This window comes from Hipposideros armiger, unplaced genomic scaffold (assembly GCF_001890085.2).
Source record: "Hipposideros armiger isolate ML-2016 unplaced genomic scaffold, ASM189008v1 scaffold_1116, whole genome shotgun sequence".
NCBI classification, from domain to species: Eukaryota; Metazoa; Chordata; class Mammalia; order Chiroptera; family Hipposideridae; genus Hipposideros; species Hipposideros armiger.
The window spans coordinates 110,790-132,792 of record NW_017732466.1 but is presented as its reverse complement, the minus strand read 5'-3'; the positions used below and the strand labels follow the sequence as shown (position 1 = coordinate 132,792).

The following is a 22,003-nucleotide window of genomic DNA, read 5'->3' as shown; positions in this document are numbered from 1 at the left end:
CCCCCACCTCTCCTTTCAGCGGCAACTGCCCCATCTTTTTTTTGCTTCCTCCTCAGTGCCACATTTCTTAAGAGAGACTCCATTGTCCACTGACCTTACACCGAGTCCTCAATGCATCTGACCTCACCTGTCCATGCTACTGATATCGCTCTCACCGGGGTTACCTATCAACCTGGAGCTAACTCCAGCCTCAGCCTTGCCTGAGCTCCCTGTAGCATTCGGTTTATGGTCAATCCCTCACCGCCTCGCCACATGCCTCCCGCCACACACTCCCACCACTCTGCCTGCTCCTCTCCTACCAATCCCTTATATATTTTTGGTCTACAGGCTTTCTGCTCCTTCTAACCCTCCACTGCCATAGATGGTATTAAAATGCACATACTTGTGCTTCTCCATTCCCTATCTTCAGTTTAGATCTGTTTCCTGAGCTCCAGGTATGAGCAGCTTGGACGTCTATCTGTTTATTGGACAGCTGCACCTGGATATTCTACAGACACCTCAAACTCAACATGTCCCAAACTGAACCGCTCTTCGTCCTCACCAAACCTGCTTCTCCACCAGTGTTCCCAAGCCAGTAATGGGCAAAGTTTCCCAAGCCAGAACCCAAGTGTCTTGTCCACGTCTGTCCCAACTCTCCTATCCAGTAAATCTCAAGTCTTGGGGATTCTATTGCTTAAAACATCTCCTTTGGAAAAGAACTAATTTTGATTAATAATACGTCACATGATACAAAATTCAAAGAGCACACAAGATGTATGGGGAATAAAAGCTTTCCTACCTCTGTCCCAGCCCTTCAGGTGTTCTTTCCAGGGACATTCACTTAAGTTATTTATTCTTCCAAAAATACTCTATGCCTGTCTATGCATATGTATGTATATAGTCCTCTTAAAATCACCTATAATAGTACAGCGTATTAGAAAAGCAGTTCTTGCTTGTTTCACTTAATATATATTTGAAGACAGTTCCATGCTAATATAATGTAAAAAAACAAAAATTACCCTTTCACTTGTCTCTGCCTTTTTGGACTCTACGGCTATTCTAAAATGGGCCACCGTTGTTCCCTGCCTGCGTTACCGGAGTAGGTTCCTAACTGCTGTCTGCTTGCAGTCTTAGTGGTCTCCAATCCATAGTCCCCACTACAGCCGAAATAATCTGTGTAAGATGCAACTCCTGCCTCAAAGTGTGGTCTTCTGAAAGCCCTTCCATGGGCCGACCCCTGGCAGCCCCCAGCCCTGTCACATGTCTCTGCTCTTGTACTCTGTGTCACCAAGCTGGATTAGTATTAGTTGTTCAACAGTGCTATAGTGTCCTTCTTCTTGGGCTTCCCAGTTTCTGGGCCTTTCTACCTTTCCACACCCATTCCCCCTTCCATTTTTGTAACTTCCATTCATCCTATGATTCTCAACTTAGCGAACATACATTGTGTGTGTGTGTGTGTGTGTGTGTGTGTGTCTGTGTGTGTGTGTGTGCGCGTGTGTGTATAGGAGGGGGTATCCCTGACCCATAGTCCAGGTGAGAGTCCACCTGCTCTTTCTCCAGCCCACCCATATTTTCTTTTTCTTGCACATCCTGCAGTTTCTTGCACTGACTTGTTGAAGTGTCCATCTTCTTTAGAAGATTATGAACTCCACAAAGGCAAAGATGATGCACAATTCTTGGTGCAATGTAGTGCATAATAAATATCCATTAATGGAATCCATGAATTATTGACCTGTCTTTATTCTAAGTTCTCCCATTGGCCACACTTCAGTTTTTTCCCACCTGTCAAAGTGGTAAAAAAAAAATGTCTGCTTTTGAGTGGGGTTATAATAATTAAAAATGAGCAGATAGTATGGTGCAAACTTTTTGGATAGGAATATGCCAACACAAATGAGATTATTGAGAAAGTTTCCCAGCTTATATACTTACTTACATATACCGGGGATGCCACAGGGTGCCAAAAAATGTATACAAGTGAACACTTGGGTCAACGTTGCTCAAGCAGTAGTTCAACATCATCAGAAGTGTCTGGACACTGATGGGGACCACTTTGAGCACCTCTTGAAATTGCAGAAGTCAAACGTGACTTGTATTCCTCTTTTGTTGTCAGTATATATTGAGCATTACAATTTTAATACAGTTTTTCTTTCTTAAAATGTGTATGCATTTTTTGGGCACCCTCTGTATACACATATATACATACACCCCTGTGTCTGTGGGAGAGACAGACAGAAAGTGACAGACATGCAGAGAGAAAAGGAGAAGGAAGAAGAGGAGAAGACATGAGATATTATGAGGAAGAAGAAAAGAAGAACCCCAGCAGCAGAGCTCTGGGCCGGATCTTACCAAACCGTCTGCTGTGCGTTATCTTTTGAAAGAAGCATTCAAGGCAATCTGCAGGAATCTACGTCTGCCCTCAGGAGCCCGACTGAGAAAGGAAGAGCAGGCACAGCCACCTGCACCACGTGCAGACGGGGTAAGGGAGCCACGTGCCAGCGGGTTCAAGGGGCTGGCAGATGTCCTGGTCCTGACAGGTTCACTGATGGGGCTCCGGAGACAGGGGTAGGGAGTAGAGCAACACTGCTGCTCCTGCCACAGGGACCCTTCGGGCACTCCCACACGGCCGCCAGCGGCTTTGGGAAGGGGTGGCAGCAGTCAGTGCCCCTCCCTTGGGCCGCCCTGAAGGAACGCTGGAAAAGGTCTGGGGTCCCGAGGCTGCGGGAGGGGAGGAGGGAGAAGAGAGGCTGGCGAAGAGAGGGCTACACGAACTGTGTAGGTCCCTGGGGCCCGGTGCGCGTGGCAAGGACAGGGCAGAAAATTGGAGCTGCGGGGAGAGTAAACCGTGGAGAACTCAGCGTGCCTCTGCGCACCTGTGTTCCCACAATGAAAACCGGAGACAACACCTTGACCTGGGGTCAAGGAGCATTTACTTCTCCAGGTCAGGCCCACCTGTTTCTTAAAAGCTAATGGAGGGGAAATCAGAAATGTGCAAGGAAAACAGTACTTTTACAGTAACGCTGAGTGGGTTGGGCAACATGGAGGGCAGCCAGGCAGTAGCCACCTGGGGTAGGACTGGACACACCTGCTTCTTTTGCTTGTACCATTTCTTTGTTATCCTGGCACTGAGGAGGCGGTGATTATAGCCGCGGGGCCCCAGGGAGCGGGGGCTTGTGCAAGGCCAGGCTGCAGCTGGAGGGACTGAGTGTGCATGTCCCCACTTAGCTGTGCAGTGCCGGGCATCTGTGAGAGGGGGTCGGCTCGTGTGGGCACATGCGCGCAAAGGGCTCTTCAAGGGCCGCTCCCTTTTCAACAGCGCTTTCACGCCTTCCATCCCTCTGCTGGAGTTAGTTTCTTGCCTAAGTCCTTACTGATCAAGATGTGAAATCAACTGAGGGGGGCTGGCCCAAGGTTCCTCCAAGTACATCATCACACTCCCTCTCCCCCCCCACGGGCTTCATTGACCAGCAGCTTTCTTGGGTTCTGGGCTAACCTGAGGGCCACTCAGTTTGCCTCTGCCGACTCTCACTTCCATGAGCATCCGCATGGGACAGCCAGGGCCCTTTAGGGGTGAGGTGTACAGGTGAAAACCCAGTTTCAGTTTGCTGCTCTGCTGTGATATTAGCTGATGATCTCTGACTTACCTCCCCACCGTGGTTAAGAAAAAATAGTAGCAGCATACACGTGACAGCACACAGGCCACTAACATTTTACTGATGGAAGGAGCTGTTACCACAGCATCTCTGCCTTCTCCTAGTTTGCCTCTCTTAGGCTCTTTCTCCCTCTGCTTTACCTCATCCCTCTCCAGGCACTGCATTCCTGTGGCCTGAAGGTGACCTCTGACCCAGCTCCCCTGCTCCGGATCAGAGGGCGGGACCCCCGAATGGATGGCTAGTCTCTTTCCCCAGGACTGTCAGACCGGCCCTTCTTCTCCCCACATAAACCAGGTCTGGAGAGGACAGTAGCCAATTGTTCCGTCTTTTCCTGGGCAAAAGTGTCTATCCGCCTCTTCATCTTCTCTCTCCCGCTGTGTGTGAACCTGGTGGGCAAGAAGGAGACAGCTCCCGGGGCCCATGCCCTCCGTCCCAGACCCTTTCAGGACTTAGGTCGGCGATCACTGCCTGGCCCTGGGTCCCAGGCCAGCCAGGAGGTGGGGGGATAGGAGGGTGGGATGGAGGGCCCAGGCGCAGCCACAGGTGCCTTTCTGCACACACCCACCACACCCTCCCCTTCACCCCAGCTGCTGCTCACCTCCCACCTTCTGCAGGCCAATTAGCCTTTCAAGGCAGAAGTCAGTGTGTCTGTGTGTGGGCTGGGCATGGACAAACACCCTCCCCCCTCCGAGAATACCCCCCCACACACATGCACGCTTCCCTGCCACCTCCCCTTGTTCCCCTATCACCTCCTGGGCCTCTCTCTTGCACACTGACCCACCTTCGCCTTTGGGGCCTAGGCAAGGAAATGCACCCACAAAATAGTTTGCAGTTTCCTTGGCACAGATCATTCTCCATAGAACAGTCAACATATACTCCACGCCAGATACTCTGATAGGGAGAAAGAGGAACTCAAAGTGGCTTAGCCTCTGCCTCTCAGGGTCTGCCAGCAGGGGAGATGGGCAGGTGTGGGACATGTTGATGCAATGCAGCTCTTTACACGAAGGGCAAGGAGAAAGGGAGGTGGCAGCACAGAGGAGGTTGGCACGAGCCCTGCCTGGGTGAGCATGGCTGCAGAGGGAAGGAAAGAGAGTGCGTGACGTTTGAGCTGAGCTTCAAGGGACAAGCTGGAGTCTCTAGTTTATACACCAGATATTCTACTTCCTGTGAGGTGCCTTCCTGAACGGGGCCGGGACGACGTGGTTACTGAGCCTGATGTGGGGAAACGCCATAGAGCCAATTTTCTACTCATTTCAACAGCAAACAAGGGAGCTGCAGCTCAACAGAGAAAGGGGGTGAGGGCCATGGGAAGAGTGACACAGAAACCCACCCTGTGCAGGTGGTAACAGACTGAGTTTGGATCTGCTCTGGTCCCCTGGGAGGATTTGCCCATAGGAGGGTAAGCTGGTCATTGAAGGGGCTCCCAGACCCCCAAACTGCAGCAGAGGACAGGACCAAGGGGATAAGAACAGAGGCTATTACTGTGCACCTGCCTCCCACACCTGTCTCATCAAGTTCTCCACACCAGCCTGCGTGTAAGCCGTTGTTCTCCTTTTCCAGACGGGCACCTCAGGCCTGAAGAAGATGAGGATCCCAGCATAAGCTCAAGTGACTATGACTTGGCTCATTTTGTAGACAGGAAACTGAGGCTCAGAGAGGTGGCCTAATTTGCCCAAGATCTCTCGGCTAGTAATGAACAGTTTGACTTTGAACCCAAATTGATCTGGCCTCAAGGCCTGGGCTCCTTCCACTGTAAGACTCAGGGCCCCCGAGACAAGACAGCTCCAGCGTCTCTACCAGAAAGTTATTTCCTGTATGTGTTCTATTTCAAATACTCCCACCTGAGCAGAGATAATAAAGCAAATGACTTGCATGCATATGATGCTGTACAGCATATAAAGTCTTTTTCATGTCCTTTATCTTTAATCGTGACAACAACCTGTGGAGTAAATAGAGCACGATGACTGTTCTCAGCTTATAGACAAGGAAGCTGATTCTCGGAGAGATTGTGTGATTGAAGTCACGGATCTCACCAGTGCAGAGAAGACAATAACCCAGGGCTTTTGGGCTCCTGGAGAGATCTGTCGTCACAACAGCTCCCTCGCCTGCCTGCAGGGACAGATGGACAAATCCCACGTAGCGGGGGCGCTACCCTCTCCACCAGAGCTGCAGGAGGGCCAACACAGAGGGCCGAACTCAGACACACCAGGCGCCACGCTGGCTCACGGGCGCTGGAATACTTCTGACAGTAAACGTTGCAGTATCCCCACCAGCCACCCTTGATGAGGGCACACGTCTCAGCCACAGAACCACACGCTGGCACCTTCAGTGTAGATGGCCATAGGCAGCCCTGTGCCCTGCAGTCTCCCTCTGCCCTCGGGTCTGCGCACAAGGGTTTGAGGCCCAGCCCTGACTGCCCAATGGTTCCTGGACTTCCCTGTAGCTTGGGGATACTTCTAAGTCAGCTCTTGTTTTTGGGAACTTCGGAGAGGCCAGAAGAAGCGGGGAGGAGCCAGGGGCCTGAGAATTGGCCCCAGGACACAGCGTGTGGGTGACGTGCTGACTCCTCCTGGTCACTGAGCAGATCCCTATCAGGAGATCACAGTGTGCGCTATCAAGTGCCCCCGTGCATGGCCCGGCGTGATGTGCTGAAATACACCTGACATTTACACTCTGACCTGCGCGGGGTCCCACACAGAGGGCATTGAGTGCAGAGAGCCTGTGCAGCGGGGCAGGCGAGGTGGGGGAGGTACAGAGGAGTATCTAGGACTTTCTTTCTTCCCTAATACTTGTTATTGTGGTCGCTGACCAGGGACCTCCAGCCCTTGTTGCGTAGGGAAGCCCAGAATTGCCCAATAGCTGTCTGGAGGACGTACTGTTTGGCTTTAGCCTCGCCCTTGTACCCAGCTGGGGCACCACCTCTTGGTCCCCTGGATCCTGGCCTCTCCACCCTCCTCTCAGCTCCCACCACACCCTGCTTAGGTATCTACCACAGACTCTGCCAGGCCTTTGTGCCCCAGCCTGGCGCTGCGTGCAGTCCTGGGGTGGCCCACCCCCTCCCCCAGGCCGCTCTGTCCCTGGGCAAAGCTGTGGCTGTGGGGTGAGCCGGCCCAAGTGCCTCCCGGGTCTGCCTCTTGGGCGTCAGGCCCCAGGCCCCCAGCGGTCCCTCCTCCATTCTGCCCCTTTCCTGCTCCTGGGTGCCTTTCCCTGCCTCTCAGACCCTGCCATCAGGAGGTAGCAGCTGCCTGCTCCTCCACCCCCACCACTGCTGTCAACAATTGCCCCAACTTTTAGAACACACCTGGCATCCTGCTTGGTTTTTATGACACCAGAGGTGGGGTATCTGGATGAGTTCTTGCACTAAATAGTAGGATTTGAAAGAGTTCTCACCACCCCATTGCCCTTTCACTGAGTTTGTTGGAGTGGGGTGAGGAAAAGAATAAGAAATGCAGGCGGGTAAAAACTGAGGGGTGCAAGGCTGCTGCTGAGAGAGTTGTGGTTTCCCGTTTGAACGCATGCTTTTGGAAAAGGGCTTTGGTTTGGGGTTTTAAGAGCGATGATCTGATTTGGTTGGGATAATGGCTAGATCTGTCTCCTCAGCCACAAACTAATCTGTTTACTCTAGGCTTAGTGGCCGCAGCTTCCTTAGTGAGCCCAGCGTCCCAGTGCCCAGGGCGGAATGGACTGGAGTGGAGAGCCAGCTCGCTTCTGCCTTGTCAGAAGGACCACACACCTGGTCCTCAGCCCTGTCTCTGGGGAACCCCCCTGGTGGAGAGCTGCACCGTCTCCTCACCAAGTTCAAATGGGCACAGGCTAGAGCATGGTCAAAAGCCTTGTGTCCCCATGTTCTGCCTGCCTACCTTCTCCCTCACCTCTCTGCTTGGAGGAGATCTGCCCCTGTAACTCAGAGGTCAAAAAAGATTGGATTCATCTGAGAGAAAAAAGCCTTTTCTGATATGAGGTGTCCTGAGTCCCAGCCTTTCTGCAGGTAGAAGCTGAGGGGGGCTGCCTGGGGAGCAGAGCATGTCCAAAGGAACAGGACCACGTAATGTGAGAGTCCTTATTTTTGCAGATCTGGAAACTAAAAGGTGAGTAACCCGGCCAAGGTCAAACAGTGATTTCTGGTGGCACTGGGGTTGGGATGCAGCCGTCCTGGTCACATACTGTTGCTCTGTCTGTTTTGCCTCTTCCAGGAGCCAGCCTCACGGTTCATTCACCGTATTTGGAAAGCTCTTTAGGGTCTTTGCACATTTCAGGGGCTCAGTTCCTGGTGGACTGCTTTGGTGCCTGAAATAAAAGAGCTTGGGGTGAAGTCAGTTGGGATGGAAGAGACTGGGGGAGGCAGCAGAGCAGGGGGGTCCAGCTTTGGAAGGAAGTAGGCCTTGGGGTCTGGGAGGAAGAGAGAGAGAGGGAGGAAGGCGAAGGAGGCGGCTTGGGAAGTGTGGCTGTGGACTTCCCCACCTGCCTGCACACTGCCCTATCCCGGGGCACTGGGGACTAGAAGCCATGACTCCAGCCTACGGAGACCTTGAGAGAGAATCAGGGTCAGGTCAGAGCTCGGTGGGGCTCTCTCCAGCACTCTGTCCCTTTCTTGTCACCTCCTAGATGGGAAGATATTGGAAACAAGATGCTCAAAATAATTGAGGAGGTGGGAGAGAGCCTGTAAACCGAGGGAGCTCTCAAGGCTGAATCAGATCATCTTCCCTGCAGAGGTGGGGCGGGAGGAGAGGGGGAACCTGGCTGACAGTGGGGGTATGCTCCCTTACCTCCTACATTCCACACGCCTTACACCCATATGCTCATCTATGCCCTTGGGCACATTCTGCAAAAGGGGTACGCACCCAGAAGGACCCATGCCTGTGAATTTGAAAGTCCACAGACTCCTAGAACAAGGGCAGACCACAGACACACGTGCACACGTCCCTGTTTGAAAACATTGCTGTGACACACTGATTCATTTCACATACAACATACCATACATAAACATACGTTAAGTAACGTGCACACACACAAGTGAGAGTGTGCAACTGGCTGCACGGTGCCCTTATGTCATGGTCTCCGCCCTTCCCCACCCCCCAGGCCCCAACCCCAGGCCCCGTTTCCACATTGACTCAGTTCCTCAGCAACCTTCCTCTTGGGTTTCCCCAGAACTTTTCAAAGAAGCATGGAGAGCCTGAAATCCCCCATGATGTGAGTGCTTAGGTGGGCTCACGGATGAGGACGGACAGGCTGGAGAGAATGAGGGCAGCGGGATGGAGCTCCAATTAGCAACTGGCTAAGGTCACATGTTGGGAAAAGTGCATGACGGTTCTGCAGCTTAGACCTGACCTGTGAAAGCTGAAGGGCCTGTGTGTGCGCATGTGGCTCATAGGCCTTTGGAGTCATGGGTTCGAATTGCAAAGAGCCTCAGAGGGTTGCTAGGACCAACCGTCCACCCAGTAGCCAGCAGTTGGGGCTCCCAGTCAGACAATTTGGCAGTACACCATCCTCCCCGAGCTCCCGGGCAATGCGGTAACGCGTGCTTGCTCCCTGCTGATCTGTCGCCCGCTCCTCTGTAGGCTTTATGAGCTGGCACACAGGGCTCATGAACCCGGTGACTGGAACAAACTCCAAGCTGAGTGGTGTTGACCTCACTGCCCCGTGCCAGCTCCATCATCACAGCCCCTTGGGCTGCCTAGCCAGCCCGGCTCGTGACAACAGAGCTAAGGAGACACCCTCTAAGCGGGGGTAGGGAGCGGGGATGGGGTGATGCAATAAGCTAAGCAAGAAAACAAAGAGGCAGAGATAAGAGAAAGAAGAAAAAGAAACCTAGGGTTCTATAAAGAGACCACTGAAAGCCATGGACACACACACACACCCTGCATCACACACCACACAACACACACACGCACGCGAGGAAACACACACATACACACACCACAACCACACACACACACATGCACACATACACCTCACACACATGCACACCCACCCCACATGCGCTACCACAGAGAGTAAGACCAAGGGAGCAGACACAATTGCTGGTAAGAGAGAAAAAGCAGAGGGAAACATAGAAAGACTCAGAACAACCAAAAAGAGGGACAAGACTAGCAAACAAACAAACAAACATATATATGTGCAATTTTTTGCCCTAAATCAGTGGTTCTCCATGGAGAGTGGGTTTTGCTCCCTCCATCCCCAGGGGACATCAGGCAATGTCTAAAAACATTCTTTTTTAAGATTTTTTTATTGGGGAATTGGGGGAGGGGAACAGCGTTGGGGAATCGGGGAAGGGGAACAGACAAGTTGCTGTCCTTTTGTTCTTCACAACAGCCCAGCTCCAGGTCGAGCTGTTGTTCACCATCTTAGCTGTAGAGGGCAGTGTCACTGGCCCTCATATGTGGGATCCGAACCGGGGCCATCTGGCATCCCAAGCCAGCTCTTAACCAACGCGCCACTTGGCCGGCCCTCTAAAGACATTCTTGATTGTCACAACCGAGCCAAGGAGGATGCTGCTGTCACCCAGTGAGTGGTGGCTAAACATCCTACAATGCATAGGAACAGCCCCCACACTAAAGAATTATTTGTTCCAAGATGTCAGTAGTGCCCAGGTTGAGAAACGGTGCCCGAAATGCAGAATCCGCATCAGGCAGCTCCTACACCCCCAAGCCGGGCTGTGCCCAGTCCTGCATCTACTGACACGTGCGCACACACATGTCATCTTGCGGACGCCCTCCAGCCCCTGCCCGTGTGGCTCTCAGAAGAGTCCAGTCCTAATCTGGCTGACCCACCTTTCCGAGCCCCTGCGTTGAATCCTGAGGACCTAACTTTTACTTACAGTTTGAGCTCAGCCTGAGGCAGGAAGAGCTGGTCAGAGGCCCCCTGCCATTCTCGACCTCTTGCAGACCCAGGCCAGGCCGATCCTCCTGGCCTTCCTCCCCCGTGGGCTCCAACCCCTTCCTTCAGTTCCCCAAGACGAGGTTGGAGACTGAGTGCCGTGCAGTCAGGGGCAGGCTGGACGTCAGCCACCTCACGTCCATGTGCACGTCGTTAGAGATGGGACCACTGAGAGGGACAATGATTTGCCCAGAGTCAGAAAACTTGAAATTTGGAATCTGGGCAAGGGGACTTGGAGAGGGTGTGATGGCGAGTCTGACCAGATGAAGCGAGCAACTGTGACCATCCTCCCATGGGTTCCGGTCTCGCTCTCACCCCCCTTGTCCCCGGCACCTACAGCCCCCTGGATTCGGACACTCGAGTTGGGACCCTGGGCTGCAGAAACAGCTGAGTGCTCCCCTGTTGGGAGGTGCTGCCCAGCACGGCCTTGGGGTGGACCAGGGAGCCGTGCCAAGCTCCTCAAGAGAGGAGGCACTCCAGGACGGCTCAGTCCCCTCAGAGCCAGCAGTCCTGGAGGTGCAGGGAATGTGGCTCTAAGGTGGGAGGGGAACTGTGTGACCCAGGCCACGGCCCACCTTCCCCCACTGTCCAAGCACACGATGTTGGGGCCAAGAGCTGAGAGGACGCTGTTGGCAGAAGCTTGTATCTGGCCAACTGTCTCCTCCCCTCCCCTCCCCACCCTTCACACCCATTTTGAGTCTGTTCTAAATTCCCCATTTGTCCTGGTGACCCATGCAGGGGCTGCAGCAGGTGGGAGAAGCTGAGGAAGGGAGAGAAGGTTTGGAATGACTGCGTCCCCCTGTAGCCTTCATCCTCCACGTGCAGATACCTCATTACCTTGTCCTCTGTCCCATCAGGGGCTGAACTGGGGTCTTTGGCTGGAGTCCAATGGCACAGAGAAGATGGGTGGGTAAGCAGCAGACAAACACTGGCTTATTGGGCACAAAGGTCCTGGGTTCAAGGTTTGGGTTCCAGCACCTTCCTGCCAGCCAGCCTGAACCCACTGACCTCTGGATGGGTGGGGAAGGCAGTGAATTGAACTGCACTGTTTGCTCAGGGTGCTATGGCCTGGCCTTGGGCCAAACAGCTGGAACAGGTGGCCACCTTTCCCATCAGATCTGAGGGCGGCCCTCCTACATCCCACCCACAGAGACACCCCACCCTACACCTAAGCCTATTCTTTCCCCTATACACACACACACTCTCTCTCTGACACACACACACACAAACACACACACATGCACATACCACACACACCACACACACGTTCACACACGTACATACCACAAGCACACTCACACACTCTTCTCGCTGTAGCCTTCAGCCCTTTGAATCAGGGACAGGTAGGAAAAAAACCGCTAGTGGGTGACCCACACACACCTGGGACTCCAAGTGCCCAGACACTCAGGCCCCAGGCCATTGGCTCCTGGCTGCCCGGGCTTTGCATAAGCCGGGGCCCCTGTTTTTTCCCAGTGTAGCCATTGAACTAACTGATCTCCACGATGCCTCCCAGCTCGCTCCTGGCAGAGTTCTATGTCGTCGGACCAGGATGGGCTGTGCATCCTGCTGTCCCCGTTTCCTGTGACTGGGCAGCTCTTTCTCCCCCGGGAGCTCTATGTGCCAGCTGGAATGAGGGAGCTGGGTAGGACAGACGGCCGGTGGGCTTCTGCATCGGGAGGGGGTCTTTGCTACCGAATGGCTGTATGACCTTGGCTGATTCACTTTGCCACTTTGAGTTTTGTTTATTTCCCCTATTAGTGAAATGCAGATAATAATAATATCTGCCTCACAGGTATGATGTGAGCTCACCTGGGAATACTCAGTTAAGGGCCCAGCAGGCAGTAGCGAGTGGGCGAATAAATGCACCCTCCACTAAGTATTTGCAAGACTTAGCATAGTTAAACAAAAAGAATTCCTGGCTTATCTGAAATGCAAATTGAATTGGACATCCTGTATTTTATTTGGCAGCCCCCTACATATCTGTCACGTGGGGAGGGTCTCTAGAGGTCTGAGTAGGGGGCTGAAAACTGTCCCGGGGCCAAACCCTGCCCACAGCTTCCTTTTGTGCCCTTGCCCGGGAGCTAGGAATGAGTTTTACATCTTTAAAGGGCTATAAGAAAGGAGAAGAGTGTGTGTCAGAGACTGTGTGCCTGGGCTTGCAGAGCCTAAACTATTTATTTTTCCTCTCTTGGCCCTTTACAGAAAAGTTATGCTAACCCCACAGTGGATGAGTTTCCCATATGTGTATACCTGTTCTGGGCCAGGTGATAGATGACATTGGAAGGGTCAAGAGGAGCTAATTCTCAACGAGGTGGCAGAGAAAAGGGTGGAGGGCGGCTGGCAGGAAAGGCCCCGTGGGAGAGGTGGGCTCACTCACTTGCTCAGTCTGGTATGATCGGTCTAGATCTTTCTGTAAAAGATCACCAGTCCCAAAGTCCAGGGGAGGCCTCTGCATTCTCTTTGAAGGCCTCCCCTCCCTGGACTGGCCTGAGGGGCAGGGAGAGAGACCTCAGGGAAGGAGTTTACGCAAGGCCCCAGGTGGCAGGCAGGTCGGCTGGCCTGTCTCTTTAAATCTCAGGTAATTTGGGAGGAGGGAGTGGAGTTTGTCTGCACGGCTCTGGAGGAGCTGCTGCAGGAGGAGCCCAGAGAGGGAGTCCTGGCTCTGCCAAGTGGAACAACCTCAGAGTCCTCTGAAGCCTGCCTGGGGTGCCTCCCCGAGACTCCTGTGGGGGCCAGGGAGGTAGGAGATGGGACCTCTACAGGGAGAAGGCAGGCCAGCCCTTGGTGAGGCCAATGTAGCCCCAAGGCTGAGCCCGGTCCAAGTCTGGCCTCGGCCTCAGCCCCACAAGGAGCCCGCCCTACACGACATGGGGTTGCCGCTGCCCCAGAAGAAGGGGCTGGTCCTCTGCCTGTGGAGAAAGTTCTGTAGATGGTTTCAGAGACAGGAGTCATGGGCTCAGAGCCGGGATGAGCAGAACCTGCTGCAGCAGAAGAGGTAAGCCTCAATCTGCCAGCTCTGACCCCCCCCCCAGGTGTGTCTCTCATCCCCTCCCCGCTCCCCTTCCCCTCCCCTCCCCACTCACCCCTCTCATCTTTGTTTGGCACCTCTGTCTGGAAAGACTGTGCTTCCAGGCCTGGCTCCTTAGGGGCATTTTGTCTCAAGAGTCTTGGCCTGTGGGCCCCCGGATGCCAGGTGGAAGAGGAGGGACTGACCTGGACACAGGTGTTTGCTATCTTTAAGACTCAATTCAATGATGCAAGAGTCCTGTGGGTTCAGTTGACCCTTGAGCAAGGTGGGGGTGAGGGGCGCGGAGGGCATGCAGTGAAAAACCCACGTATAACTGAAGTCAGCTCTCCGTACATGCAGATGCCCCACTGCCAGCTGCCCCTGGGACAGCGCAGGTTTTAGCTGCGAGGGTCGACTGGACTGTGGTCAATTGAGCTGAGTGGGTCCACTGGAAAAAAAAAATCCAGGTGTACGTGGTCCCACACAGTTCAAACCCAAGTTGTTTAAGGGTTGACTGTACTCCCCTAAAGGGCAGGCTCCTTGCTGGGCCTCGGAAGGGCTGTGGCATCATGGAACCTGCACCAGAGAGGTGCTGGTGGGTCAGAACAATGCCTTATATCTCCACTCCCTGCCCTTTGAACCATCTCTCAGGCAGAAGCATGTAGCACATATACATGCGCATGTGGGAATGAATGCATGATTCAATGAATGAATGAATGAAGCAGAGAGGATCTGCAGGCTCTAGTAACCCCAAAAGAAGACAAAATGTAACCGTGGTTATCATTCCTATGCATTTATTGCATCCATCATTGACCACAGCCCTGCTATAGGCCAGACCCTGGGCAGGGGAGGGGATGAAGAGGAACAAAGCTGAGTGAGACCCAGCCTGGAATTTATTATTCTCTGTTGGGGGAGAGGGGCATGGGTAACTGGCCAAAATATGCTCAGGACAGATGCTCACTGGCCCCTGCATCCCGGTTGTAAACTTGGAGAGGCTCTGGAGTTTGAGCCCTAAGGAAATCCCACGTGTTGCTTCCAGCCCCTGAAAACTTCCCTAAACTCATGTGATCCTCTGTCTGCCTCTACCCCCATCCCATTCCCCCTTTGCAGCTTAGAGTTGGGAGCTGGAGAGGAGGGGAGATGGTGGGGAGCTTGAGGCCATCCCTGTGTGTGGTCTCTAGGGAGTGTCCTGCCCAGGTGGGGGCGAGCCTGAAGGAAGTCCTCCTGTTGGGGTTTTCCCTGGGCCCCCAAGAAGGCAGGTGGTATGTTTATGCACAGGGGAAAGCCTCAAGCGTTTGTGTCTGAGGGACTTTCTCCATCTGCAGATGGAGGGGGCTTGCCTGCGCTTGACCAGGAGGGCGGCTAAGAAGCCACCTGCAGCTCCTGTGGTTTTTCATCTCTCAAGGATTTCTGGGCTGCGGATGTGCTCCTTTTCTCAGTCTTGGCTTCCTGTCTCTCACCCCAGCCGCCCACCTCTGTCCCCCAGGCCTGGGAGAGTGGGGGCTGAGCACATGTTTGGCTGATGACATCTTGAGGCAACAGAATGGTACTGTTGTTGCAGACTAGGCCATCACTGGTCCCACTCATCTGCTTCCCACTCCCAGGACCCCAGGGCTGGGGAGCCGGGCATGGAGCACAGAAAGGCCTGGGGGCTTGGAAGGGGTGGTGGAGGTTCCCTGTGTGCCCAAGTGAGGCGAAGACAGAGTGAGGGACCACAGGGAGTGGGCGGCTTCCACATGCGTTTTCTGCCTTATTTCTTCTTACAGGTGGGCCTCCTCTCGTACTTTGGGCTAGCAAGGCCTGATGTCACCACTTTGAGGGATCCCACTCCGTTCCCTGAGATCTCCCCTGACTCCATAGCTCCTTGGCCCTTTTCTTTCCAAACACCAGGAGCCTGGAGTATTGACTGCCCTCTGGGCTGGCACTCCCAGGAAGGACCCTGAAATGGCCAGGAAGGGGCGTGGCCTAGGCTGTGCAGTCACCCAGCCTAAGGGGAGATGCGGGCAATTAGATAAAGATGAGATTACCATGTAGTGTGAGGACAATACGGTCAGGTCAGGAGGGTGAGCTGATGGAAGAAAGCAGCAAACAATGTTACCAGCACCAATCTTACGGCAACCCAGCTGTGGGAGGGAAGGCCTTGATCCCTTGTGAAAGAGGCAGGCCCAGATTGAGCAAGTGGTGAAGTTGGGATTCATGCCAAGGGCTCCGAGGGGGGTTCTGGGTGGGGCTGAGGGGATGGCAGTGGGGCGGGGCAGGCTCCAGTGAGAAGGGAAAACTTGATGGTCTCTCCAGCCCCGCATTCCTCTCTCGCTGGTAGGCTTTTCCTGGGCCTCAGTCGTGCAGCCCCCTCTGCACACATCAGCATCAGTCCATCCAAGCCGAACTCTCCCGTCTCCGGCATCATCTCTCCCTGGGCTCTGGACTGTCTTCTTTCCTGATGTTCAGTGCGCTAAACATTTATTGAGCAGAAAGCTCGCTGCTAGGCTTGCAGGACATGAGCACGATACCCTCCCTGCTGCCTCGGAGCTCACGTTCTCATGGGCGAAATACACCAATATGCATCTACCTAGTGATGCTTGCTGAGTGTCCTAAGCAGGGAGTGAGCAGGCTGTGTCAGAGTGGCACAAGGAAGACACTGAAGTATATCTGATGTCGGCTGGTGTGGGGTGTGCTGGACAGCTTCCAGGGACTGCCTAACCTGACCCTCACACCCGACCCCCTTGCTGGGAAACTCTCCGCCCCACCAGTCCGGAAGGCGGTGAAAACACTGGCGGTTCTCCTCTGTTTAGATGGACACCTGCAAATGTATGTGAACTGCCACATACTCCTGTGAAAAGTGAGCCCTGGGACTCCTTGGCTCAGTAAACACACACACATGCGTACTTGCAGGCACAAGTGTCTACCTAGATGCATGGCGGAGTTGTGGCAGTTAGGAGGGCGGCCCTATTCCAAGTCTGGAAATAGCCACTTTCCTGGAAGCTTTGAACCTCATCCCACTGCCAAGAAACTGACCTGGCGGGAGGTGGCCCAAAGTGGCCAGTGTGTTCCTCCTCCCCACGCATGGTTGCTGCTTCCTTCATCTGTGGTCACTGCTCTGGGCTGGCCCCCTCCCCCGAGAAAGCCGGGGAAGAGTCATAAAACTAGAAGAACCACATAATTTAGTGGTGAAAGCCTGGGGCTAGGTTCTTGGCTAGGCATCCTGCCTGTAACTCTGCTGTGATCTTCCGGCAGGGATTTGGCTATTCTGCCTCAGTTTCCTTTGCTGAAATATGAGAGAATTATTCAGCCTGTGTGGCAGGGCTGTAAGGAGCAAATAGGATAATAAGCAAGATGCCGATTCGGAAGCTGAAAAAGCGTGTTTAACCAATAGGATTACTGTGATGAAAAAAAACACACAACAGTTAAAAGGCACCTTCCATGATGGCAGGAGGAGCTAGAGGGGTTGTGAACGTCCTCCTGTGAGAACCGTGTCCATCCCGGAACTGTCCTCTGAGCTACTGTGTTGTCTGTGCCCTCCCCTTCCCAAATGGCACCCTCAACTGGGAGGGTGCTTGTGGAGAAGCCAGTAGGACCCACACATGTTTATACAGTCTCCTGAGCTTCTTTTAACCCCGTTTCCAATCTTGATTAACACAAGAATGGGGACAGAGAAATGACAAATGAGGCACTCGTCCCAGCTCTGCCTCAGACGTGTTAGGACAAGTCATTTCAGGACTCCAGGCCCTCTTTCTCCATCTGTCACAGGAACAGATTAGACTAGTTTTCTAGGGACGTCCCTGCTCTAAAATTCTGGTTTGATTTCTCCTGCAGACACTCTCGGACCTGTCTTGTTCCCCAGCAATGCAACGCAACACAACGCAACACAAAACTTCACTTATGCACCCTGCGCGCGCGCGCACACACACACACACACACACATACACACACGTGTGTACACACAGGCACGTACACATTATCAGAAATGGTGGAGAAGAGGCCAGGGTGGCGGGAACTACGAGAAGGAAGTGAGAAATCCTCACTCTGTGGCCAGAGGGAACCCAGAGTAGGAAATCAATGATTTGTTTACACTACAACAAAAAGTGTGAGGTTTTATGCCGGGAATCCTGTAGTAGGGTTCCCGCCAGTCTAATACAGAACTAGGCCTTGCTATTTGATTAATAATTACCCAGCGAAATGAAACAGTCTAAACCCAGCAAATGCCTTTTATGCTGTTATAATTTCAGATTCGCTCTATAATTTCTTGTTGCTGCTTAATCAGTGGGCACTTAAAAGGTTTCACCTTTTTGTTTCATGATTTGTAAGAAAACACGTATAGGATATTTCTCACTCTTTTTAATGTGAAGTATCCTTTTTTTTTTTTAAAAAAAAGTGGATTATACATAATTATACTTCTGAGTCAGGATTTCTCTACCTTGGCACTATTGACATGTTGGGCAGGGAAATTCTTTGTTATGGGCGGCTCTGTGTGGAAGGTGTTTAACAGCATGCCCCCACTACCCACCAGAAGCCAGTAGCAGCCCCTCTCCCGGCTGTGACAACCAAAAATGTCTCCAGACATTGCCACATGCCTCTGGGAGGGAGCCGGAGATCACCCCTGGCTGAGAACCACTGCTCTAAACCGCTGTTTGCAAATAGGGGTTTCTGGTAGTAATGTGAAGTGTTTTACTAAATAAAGTGAAAATTTCCCCTGGGAAGGAAAGAGTATAATCTCACCATGCAAACAGGAAGATACTCGTTCAGTATCTCCCCTCTCCTCCTGCCCTAGGGAGGTGTCTGGTGGAGATGTGGTGAAGATGTGGAGATTTTGCTCAGATCTAAACTTCTGTGCTGGGTTGCTATGGAAGAAACTACCCGTGCCTCAGGCACAAGAATCATTGGATGGGTCTACTCTTGCACCTTTTTAATGGGGGCCAAGAGTCCTCAGGTGTTCTGGGGTTCCCCCTTACGGCCAAGAATGTGAGCGAGGGCTTCCTCTGCTGTCCCCTTGTGGCCTTATGATGCTATTGCAAGTAATGGCTCTGCCTGATCCCCTCAGAACCATCCACGTGCCCCCCTTTTTGCTGGATTCTGGAGTTTGCCAACCAGAGGAGGTTTTGCAGCTCTCTACAGACCTTGCTGGGTTGGGTCCTATGCTGCCTCTTCACCCAGAGTGTGGGGTGCCAGACAAAATACAGGACAGTGAGTCAAATTTGAATTTCAGATAAACAATGAGTTGTTAGTATAAGCATGTCACAAATATTGCATGGGACAGACTTACACAAGAAAGTCTTTGTTTCGTATCTAAAATTCAAATCTAATGAAGCACCCCATATTTTTATTTGGTAGATCTGACAAGCCTGAGTTGGACCTTAAGTAGCGCCTTGACCCTCCCAAACCCACTAAGATCATTAGCAGAGGCAAGGAAAGGAACACATAGAGAAAGTTTTTGGGGACATTTCCTGGCTTCAGAGATGTGTAGGGACCAAAATGGATATCTATCTATCTATCTCTTTGGTCCTGCCGTCACCTAGCCTCCCCACTCATACCCTAGGAGGCAGGAAGCTATTGACAAAGCTGGAAATTGGGTAAGGAGACCCCTGGCATCTGCCTCTAGCTTTGCCACTAACCTTTCACATGTTTAGTCCAAGTGGGCACAAAACCAGAAGCTAATTGGAGGAGAGCAGGGAAAGGATACCGTGATGAGAAAGTGGCTGATCTCTGCCTTCGAGTACCGCAGGTACAGAGGAAGAGGCAGACACTAATCCTTCCTGGGGGAGGGCTGCATGTGTGCACACGTGTTTGTAAATAATGCTGGTTCTAGAATATCGACAGAGGAGGGTTTGGGCCAAATTGTTGGGAAGCTTCTGCTGCTGGTGGTGCTGGTGGTGAAGGGGAGGGCTGGGGTGGGGTGGTGGTGGTGGTGGGGGGGTGGGTATAGCAAACTTGTTTTGCAGCTGTGTTTGCATACCAAGCATACTATTTTTTTACGTAGATTATATGTTTGCTTAAGGTTGGCTTAGGGGGTGGCCAATGAAAATAATGAGAGACAGTAAGGCTAAACCACCTTTTGGCACTGCTACTAATTCATTCATTCTACAGAGGGTGAGAATGTCTACCATATGCCGGGCACAGATCCTAGGAACACAAAAGAGACAATGAATGGGGCAGGGGGTGCTTAAGTTTCAGCTGGGAGGAGCGGTATGGCACAGGCACAGAATGGCGTGCTTTGGGACAGTGAGGCCACAATGCCGGGCGGAAGCGCTGAGTGGAAGGTAGAGAGCGTGGAAAGGTGATTGCACAAAGTCAGCAGGACCTCTAGCTTCCTTCTCCTGGAGCATTTCAGGGCCCATTGGACGTTTGTAAGCTGTGACTGCATTTGCCAGCATCGGGAAGGGTGGACTGGGGATAAACAGGGTGTGTGTTGGGGGGAACTAGCTACAGGAATGTTTTGCTAACTTTGGGCTAGAGAAGGAGGACACGGGTTCATGAGGGACCGTCAGGATGAGGAGGAAGGGGTTGAACAGAGAGGAAATTAGATGATGAATTGGCAGGGTCTATACAGCATGAGGGAGGCCAATATTCTGGGAGACGTGAGCACCCTCCCGCCCCCAGTGCTGGAATTGATTTCCTGCCACTACCAGCATGGCAGTGCGTGAGCGCCTATCTGGGTCTTTTTATTTGCCACATAATTGGCCATCTCTGGATCAGGAGGGTTATTTCATTCGCTCCTATAGGAAGACCAAACGGAATGGCTCTGGGCCCGAGAGAGAAAATTGAATGAAAGGGGTCCCATGTGTCTTTGGTTGGGGTAAGTTTTGATTTTTAAAAGAGGTTGTTAAGTTCGTCGTAGGAATAAAACTCGAGGGAGGATTTGGGGAGTCACAGAAGAACACTTGTGCTTCAAACCAGCGAGAAGCAGGTAGGACGTAGCAAGAGGCTCTGGGGCCAGGGAAACAACAAGGAGGCTCTGTTGCTTCTGAGGCCTGAAGATGCTGTTGTAGGGAGGCAAGTGCCAGGATCAAAGGGCTTTGCCGAGGTCTTGGAAGGAGCGCATCACCAAACGGAGGAACTCGGCTCACCTCGACGTGTTGACTTCCTTCACAAATAAGCCCGAGGAATTCCCTGTACTCCTAGTCCTTGAAAACAAGGCTTATCTTGGAGGGTGATCTCAGGACACTTGGTGGAGCTGACTCAGGGCTGTCCAGAAGTCAATAGGTCAGGAGGTGAATGGGTGTTTAAGTAAGACTCCTGCCCATACCTGATAACAGATAACACATTCACACACGTTCCGGCGCCAGTACCTGGGGGTGGGAAACCACTCACGGACATTCTCCCACACAAGCGAAAAGGGGGAAAGTTGGTTTGGATTGACTGAATGGTCAGGAAAAAAGAGATCGGGCAACGCTTTTGCACCCCAGTGGCCTCATTTCCCTGGACCAGAGACCTTGGGGTTCATTGGGTACCAGGGACATTGGGGTCACCGAGGTACGTGTGTTCATCTATGACGGAGCAAAGCCATCACCTCTCATTCCACCAACTGGGCATGCTCACGGTTGCCCCCTTTCTGATCCCATTCCCTTGTAGGATCTTGGGGTGTCCTCTCCTTCTAGCAGCCAAAGAGAACAATGTCCAGGCCCTCAACAAGCTGCTCATGTACCAGGACTGCGAGGTACACCAAAGAGGTAAGAAAGGGGCAGAGCCCTCGGCGCCGCCCTCCTGAGCCAGCCCATGCGTGTGGCTCCCCAGCATAGCCCAGGACCTTCTGCTGTGGGCCCCCCAATCACTAATGACCCTATTCCCCTGCTCTGAGGAGCCCCATGCCTCTTCTTTCTGTCAATGCCAGGAGCCCTGGGGGAGACAGCGCTGCACGTAGCAGCCCTCTATGACAACCTGGAGGCGGCCATGGTGCTGATGGACGCAGCCCCGGAGCTGGTCAAGGAGCCCATGACATCTGAGCTGTATGAGGGTGAGGACCCGGGGGGCCCAGGAGGAAGGGAAGGGGAGACCAGTTGGATATTTCAAGCCAGACTCTGTGGTGGGGAAACCAAAGGGGGAATCTGAGCACCCCTCCTCTTATTCACCTCTCCATCTCCCTTGTCCGCCTCACTATACATCATGAGGGCACTGACCCCGTGAAGTGGGGAGGCCTAGAGAGTGGGCAGCCCCTGGATCCGCCGGGCACCCTGCCAGGCCCAGGCCCCTCTGTCCCCACCCCTCCGGCTGTCCTGGTGTAGGACCATGTGTAGATAGGGGACCCCTGGGAACAAACCCGATGACTGAGGGCTCCCTCTGAACCAGGTCAGACTGCACTGCACGTAGCCATCGTGAAACAGAACGTGAACCTGGTGCGAGCCCTACTTGCCCGCGGGGCCAGCGTCTCTGCGAGAGCTACAGGCACAGCTTTCCACCTCAGCCCGCACAATCACGTCTACTTCGGTGAGGGCCAGGGCCAGGGCCAGGGCTGGGAGGAAGGGGAGGTGGGCAGTGGGCACCAGCCAGGGGAGGGTGG

The 22,003-nt window shown here is 53.1% G+C and overlaps 1 protein-coding gene across 1 annotated transcript in view; it reads left to right on the top strand.

Moving 5' to 3' along the window:
• Positions 1-12,574: 12,574 nt before the first annotated feature.
• TRPV6 (transient receptor potential cation channel subfamily V member 6) overlaps positions 12,575-22,003 on the top strand; it is a 14,526-nt gene continuing 5,097 nt past the window's right edge. Inside the window, exons 1-4 of the mRNA XM_019632309.1 lie at positions 12,575-13,500; positions 21,079-21,176; positions 21,338-21,460; positions 21,793-21,999. Coding sequence (XP_019487854.1) covers positions 13,253-13,500; positions 21,079-21,176; positions 21,338-21,460; positions 21,793-21,999 — 676 coding nt within the window. The 5' untranslated portion in view covers positions 12,575-13,252. The remainder of the gene's footprint in view (positions 13,501-21,078; positions 21,177-21,337; positions 21,461-21,792; positions 22,000-22,003) is intronic.